General features: G+C 47.7%; 1 protein-coding gene across 9 annotated transcripts in view; it reads left to right on the forward strand.

The window, feature by feature from the left end:
* TNRC6A (trinucleotide repeat containing adaptor 6A) overlaps positions 1–6,215 on the forward strand; it is a 104,743-nt gene extending 98,528 nt beyond the window's left edge. For 6 of the 9 annotated variants that reach the window (XM_055339513.1, XM_055339507.1, XM_055339508.1 and 3 more), the window contains 3 exons: positions 1,896–1,966; positions 2,693–2,832; positions 3,309–6,215. In XM_055339513.1, coding sequence (XP_055195488.1) covers positions 1,896–1,966; positions 2,693–2,832; positions 3,309–3,684 — 587 coding nt within the window. In that variant the 3' untranslated portion in view covers positions 3,685–6,215. Of the gene's footprint in view, positions 1–1,895; positions 2,512–2,692; positions 2,833–3,308 lie in introns of those variants that run through there. The other 3 variants (XR_008666368.1, XR_008666369.1, XR_008666367.1) reach the window with 3 other exon arrangements.
* Positions 6,216–6,519: the final 304 nt, after the last annotated feature.

Below are 6,519 nucleotides of genomic sequence, written 5' to 3' on the forward strand. Positions count from 1 at the left end.
CAGTGCAGTGCCATCTTCTAAAATTTCTAGGTCTTTGTGAGTCTTAAATGTTACTTAAAATCGTACCTGGTTTGCTTAAGAACATTTAGCCAAAGACATACAGCAGTCAGTGGTAATGTTAAGGAATGAACGTCTTGTTTCTCTCAGAAGTTCTCTGGAGTGTGTCTGAGAACATATGCTTACTTCCTGCTCGTGGCAGGTGTGGAAAGGCTGGGGCAGGTGGGAGCCGCCCAGCAGGGCTGTGAGGAAGGAGGCCTGTGTGGGTGGAAGCTTGGCCTGTGTACTGAGGATGGTCGTAACATGTATTGTTTCAAGAGGGACATGTGAGCGTGAAGGAGGGTACAGGTAGTTAACCACACAGGGCCACCAGGCATAAGCCACGTGGTCCCAGGAATACCACCACCCATTTCCCCTCCCTTCCTGCTCCTCCTCTACATGACTAGCACTGGATTTGGACTGGCATTGTGTCCCTGCCCTGATGTACGTGTGCTGGAGTTTTAATTACATGAAAGGATCCAAGCTACTAAATGCATATGAATGTAGTTGGTGTCCTATGTGAGCGGTTCTTTCAAGCCACAGGCATTTCCAAGTGCCAGCTAAGTGACTGGTAGTAGTACACAGTGATGGAGGATAATAAAGTGGCCTAGAAGCGCCCTGCTCAGGAGGGTTGGTGGAACCAAGTAAAGGTAGGCCAGACAAAGCAGAGGGGACATGTGTGCCAAGGTGCGAGTGGCCCAGGAAAGCTCTGGTGTTCCTTGTTGGAGTTGTTAGAGACTTGAGGGTGAGATGACTCAGTGCAGGAAGAGATGAGTAGGCAGGGGCTGTGTCACAGAGCTGTCTTCCTAAGGCACACTGTAGTGTTGGTGGGGTACCTCATACTCCTAGGAATGATTGGGTCATAAAGTTCTGCTGTCAGGAGCACGGGTGCCCTGGGGCAGAGCAGTAAGGCCGATGTTGGAGCTCCTCTGGAGCCCAGACAGAAACAGAAATGTCTGGGCTATTGCAAGCTTGCTCTTTCTGATTGAAGGACAGTGGACACATCATTACAGTGGTTTCAGACATATGACATATGCAGCAAGTCTGCACCGATGCTGCACTCGCCACACATGGAGCTATCCTCTGCCCCACACACTATACCAGTACCACTGACTGTATTCCCGACACTGAACCTTTCCTCCGGGGTCTTAGTCATTCCATAACCGGAAGTCTGTACCTCCCTCTTCCCCTTCCCGTTTTGCCCACCACCCACCCCTGCCGCAGCAACCATCAGTTTGTTCTCTGTATTTATAGGTCTGATTCAGCTTTGTTTCTTTGTTTTGTTTTTTAAATTCCATATACAAGTAAAATCGTATGGTATTTGTCTTTCTGTGGCGTATTTCAGCACAATACCTTCCAGGTCCGTCCATGTTGTCACACATGGCAGGGTCTCATCCTTTCTTGTAGCTGAGTAATACTCCATCCTGTATACACACCACGTTGTCCTTAGCCTTTTGTCTATTGATGGGCACTGATAGCAAGCTTTGAAATCCCCTGTAAGACATGCATGCAGGGTCACCAGACGATACCTTCGATAATCAGAAACTGGGGTCTTTTCCCAGAGGGGTGCCATTTTTAAATAGTGTGAGCTTTATAAATAGAAAGATCAAAAAGCCTGCGGTACAGTGAGCTGCGGGCTGTCTGAGCTCAGTGCCCAGAGGCAGAGCCACCTGCCCCAAGAAGTAAAGCGTGGTCAGAGCTGGAGCAAGGGGCCCTCTGAGCTGAGAGAAGAAGACCCCAAAGAGAAGGGGAGGGGGCCAGGTGGCCCTGCAGAGCTGTCACCTGACGGGGATGTGCATGTCCTCAGTGTCACTGAGGCCACAGCCTTGGAAAACTGACCTGGCCTTGTTTGTCCTCAGGTTCCAGTTGGGGTGAGAGCAGCTCAGGGAGAATAACAAATTGGCTTGTTCTAAAGAACCTCACACCTCAGGTAAGCAAGCCGGTGTCCTGGCCAGTAGACGTGCGCCAGGCGCACCGCAGCAAGTCCCAGTGTTGCTGAGCTGAGGCCGAGTAGACTCCAGGCCGGGCAGAGGGAGGAGTGATGAGGATGGTCCTCGGAGGCCTCAGGCGGGCTGCGGTCCCACCCGTGTTTGTTTACCCTGTAGAACGTGCACCGAGCCAAGCGAAATAGATCCCCAGTCTGGCTCCAGAGCCTCTGATGGAGCAGATCCGGGCTAAGATCGGGGTCTGCACCGTCCTGAAGGCACTCAGATCATTGTGATGCAGGCGGTCCTGGTACTGCTCTTGAGAAACCCTGGTCTGCTCTTCTGGATGGGAACATCTCCTTAGGCCCCGGACCACCCCTCCTCTGGAGGCTGGATGTTAAGAGCCCGCCCCTCCTCTCCCAGGGAGCAGTGCCTTGATGAATCCTGTCCTCAGGGCAGGGAAGAGAGAAGACATGAAGCCACAGCAGGGGCATGGCTAACTAAGGAAGTGGGGATCTGGGGAATGTCCAGGAGTCTAGAGGCCACAGAGGTATGGCTCTGGGACCAGTGGAGGTGGGGAGGGGGGCACCGTACCCCATCCCGGCAGTGAGCCCCAGTGAAGAATGGCAGCAGGAGTGAAGAGCCTCGGGCAGGAAAGAGAGGACGATGTCCCCGGATGGTCCTCGTGGCAGCTCATCTAACTGGCGGCCCCCTCATGCTCTGTTTCCTAGATTGACGGCTCAACTCTGCGTACTCTGTGCATGCAGCATGGCCCACTGATAACATTCCACCTGAACCTCCCACATGGAAATGCTTTGGTCCGTTACAGTTCAAAAGAAGAGGTAGTGAAGGCACAAAAGTCTCTGCACATGTAAGTTGGCCATCCGGTGTGTGACACTTGGAAAATGCCCTCCTGATGAGTAGAGTGTGAGGTTCCCTTGTGTATGGAAGGACAGCTGGTGGCACTGTGTGTCCTCTCCGGGCCAGCGCGTGGGGTCCCGCGGTGAAAAGGCATTGTAAGGCAGCGACCTCGCCTCTATCTTGGGTTCCAAGGTCAGTACTCCTAAGGTGGAGCATCGCCCCTAGAACTGGCCTTAGGAAGTCTCTAAAAGAATCACCTGTAGGAGGCAAAAGGCCTTAATCTAGCTGGATACCACCACCATACACGCGGGGCAGGTTTTGCTCCGGGCCCTGGAGAGCCCTGCAGTGGGCATGTCACCACCACCCCACCCCCCACCATCCTCCTCGCCTTTTGAGCAGAAGCTGAGTACTCCTCTCACTTCGAATCAGTCAGATCTTCCAGATCCCCTGAGTCTTCACCGCACCCCCTGTGTCTCTTCCCTCCAGGTGTGTATTGGGGAACACTACTATTCTTGCTGAGTTTGCCAGTGAAGAGGAGATCAGCCGTTTCTTTGCACAAAGTCAGTCTCTGACCCCTTCTCCCGGCTGGCAGTCTCTCGGGTCCAGCCAGAGCCGGCTGGGCTCCCTCGACTGTTCCCACTCGTTCTCCAGCCGGACCGATCTCAATCACTGGAATGGTGCTGGGCTGTCGGGAACTAACTGTGGAGACCTTCACGGCACTTCACTCTGGGGGACCCCACATTATTCCACAAGCCTGTGGGGTCCTCCCAGCAGCAGCGACCCCCGGGGAATTAGCAGCCCATCCCCCATTAATGCTTTTCTTTCTGTTGACCACCTGGGTGGGGGTGGAGAGTCCATGTAACGTGTAGATGTAGACTCACGAACTGTGACCTCAAGAAGCGAAAGAAAGGAGCACTAAGTTGGGCTCGCCGCCTGCAGCCAGGGGCCACCTGTGGGAACAGCTCTTCTCTGCACATTTTCCACTTTGTTTTCCCTGAAACATATCAGTTTGAATACTTGAATCATGCAGGCCAATATTATAATGTGAAAAGGTATCTATCTATTTACACTCCCAAATAGCGCCATACATGCTAAACCGTATAGAATGAGCTCACTTGTGTATATTCATCATGTTTAGCCTTTGGGTTCTTTTTTTCACCACCACCCCCCCTTCCCTGTTTCCCTCCACATCCCTCCCTCCCTGTTTTCCTTCCTCTCTTTCTTTCTTCTTCTTTCTCTCTCTCTTTTTTTTTTTTTTTTTTTTTTGCAAAACCATTTTTTTTGGGCTGATAATGTATGAGCTTTTAACTTTGCACTGAATGATGTTCTCTCGTCTAATCGGCAATATGGGGGGGCAGCTGTTCCAGTGTAAATGTTTACTCAAGGATGTTCTTAAAGGTGTGCGCTCTCTACTATGCCTTGATGTTTGCCTACCTTACTGTGGTGTCGTGGAGTTTAAAAGACCGAGTTCTGATGCTGACTTAGGACTATAAATGAAAGTATTGCACCAGTGTTTTCATGTTATAAAACTAAAGAATTTCGCTCTGCAGTTTGAAAAACTGTGGCCACAGCTGTGACTTGCAGCCCCCCTGCCACCCAGGACGGGCCCTGCACTTTGAATAGGCTTTCCATTTTGTTTTGAAGGTTCCCACGGTGAACCTTCTTGTTTACAGATTTTTTTGTTTGTTTTTTGAGAAAAAAAAATGTTTACTCTTCCATCATTTAAAAAAAAATTAAAAGACAAAAAAAAAAAAAACAATGGAGGATGATTTACAAGATGCTTTCTATCTCTGGGAAAAAGGAGCAGCATTTGGCCATGTTCTTTTGTTTTCTATTCCTGTCCTAAATCCAAGAGCATGGTTCTCAGGAAAACCAGTTCCCCAGTTAGGAAAAAAAATTTAAAAAATAAAAAAATAAAAAAAAATAACTCCTTGTAGTTTCTTATAGGAAAAACAAAACCCCAACTTTTAGCACTGATACTACATATTGCTCTGTTAAAGAATTTTCTCTGCCAAAAAACAAAACAAAACAAAAAAAAAAAAAAAAAAAAAAACAAAAAAACACAAAAAATCGCTTAAAGCTGGAGTTGACATTCTGCTTTCAGATGCTGTCTTTTTATTAGTGAGTGATGATGGTTTGCTAATAATAGGTGATAATTTTTTTGTAACCCCATCAAGTGGCGCTCTCTGTTTCTGCTCTCTTGTGACTGTGTTAATGTTGAACTGTTGTACCTTAAAGCCGAAATCAGTAACTATGCATACTGTAGCCAAGGTATTGGGCTTACAGAATTGTTCGTTGTATAAAGAAAATTTTAAATGTTGTTGCAAACTAACGAGTTACACCATTTTTAAACTTACTTTCTCCTCGCCCCCTTTTTTTGCCCACAAATGGTATTATAATGCTTGCTTAGTCAAAGAAGACGGGCCAAACAAGGGTAAACATTTTAACAGCGCAGAATTTGCCATCATTTCATTGCCTTGATCTAACTGTTTGTGTCCTAAGATGCAAAAGAAGTCAGTGGCTTTTAACTGTTTACAAATAGAATGTGATTGTAAAATGTACAGTTTGGTTGTGTTTGAATTATGAAATCCCTTCCGATATAATAAACCATGACTTTTTGGCTGCTCAACATTAATTGTCTCTTTTTTGTGAATTTCTTTGTACGCTCTTTTTTACAATGAACGTTTCAACGTTGCTGTATATGAGGGTCCTCATAGAGCAACCGAGTACAAATCTAAGCAAATATTTGAACATTCTATCCGAACTTCTCCACAATTTCACCCTGAAATAATGTGAGAACAATGGGAAACTGTAGCTTGCTCCTTCCTACCCTCTCTGAGCATCTTTGGGATCTTGTTGCTCAAAGCTCTCCTGTGACTTCATCTCCCCCACCATTTGTGCCCATCTCAAGCCTCAGCAAGAGACCATTTGGAACATGAAGCTTAATGACTTGCCAGTGTTCTAGTGTTAAACTCTCATACCTCTGTTACAAATGAGAAATGCCACAACCTGGACTGGCCTTCCTCCCCCCTTCACAGCCCTCTCCTGACCGCGGGAGCTCTGGGGCAAAACCTGTGTGTGTATTCCAGTGTATGACTTCAAATCATGCTCCGGCTTGCCAGGTGTGAGCTAATGTCGGACACTTCCTACAAGCAAATGTTGTTCAATGCATTCAATGTATATTGACTTCCATACTGGTTTTTCCAAAAACCAAAGGTAGCTTTGAAAAACCACGTTTGGAAATGTTTGGAACGTTAAGCTGATTGACCTTTTGGGGCTTTGAGTAGTATATAATTGAATTCATAACTGCGTTAATTGTATTGTTAAAAGTGTTTGGGAGTTTTTTGCGCTTGTTATGTGGAAATAAAGTGTTTGATTTAAAAAATTTAACAAGTGGTTTTGGTTTTTGCCTAGTCCTTAAATCATTACAACTCTTCCCCAAGCGACGTGTCACTCAGTCTATCATAACCTCTCAGCTACTCAGGCCCCAAGTCTAGGCCATAGTTCTGATCTTGACCTGCGCCTGGCCAAATGGCCTCGAATCACTGGCGGCCTGCAGGGGGCGGTCTAAGCACTTTAACACCTCAGGTTATGCATTATTCCCGAGGATGGCTCAGTGGCGTGTGGCTCCTGTGGCTCCTGCGTCCCTGGACGAGTGCTTGGGCTGTGTGCTGGGCTTGGGGCATCCGGAGCTGCC

Source organism: Nyctereutes procyonoides, unplaced genomic scaffold (assembly GCF_905146905.1).
Source record: "Nyctereutes procyonoides isolate TBG_1078 unplaced genomic scaffold, NYPRO_anot_genome, whole genome shotgun sequence".
Lineage (NCBI taxonomy): Eukaryota > Metazoa > Chordata > Mammalia > Carnivora > Canidae > Nyctereutes > Nyctereutes procyonoides.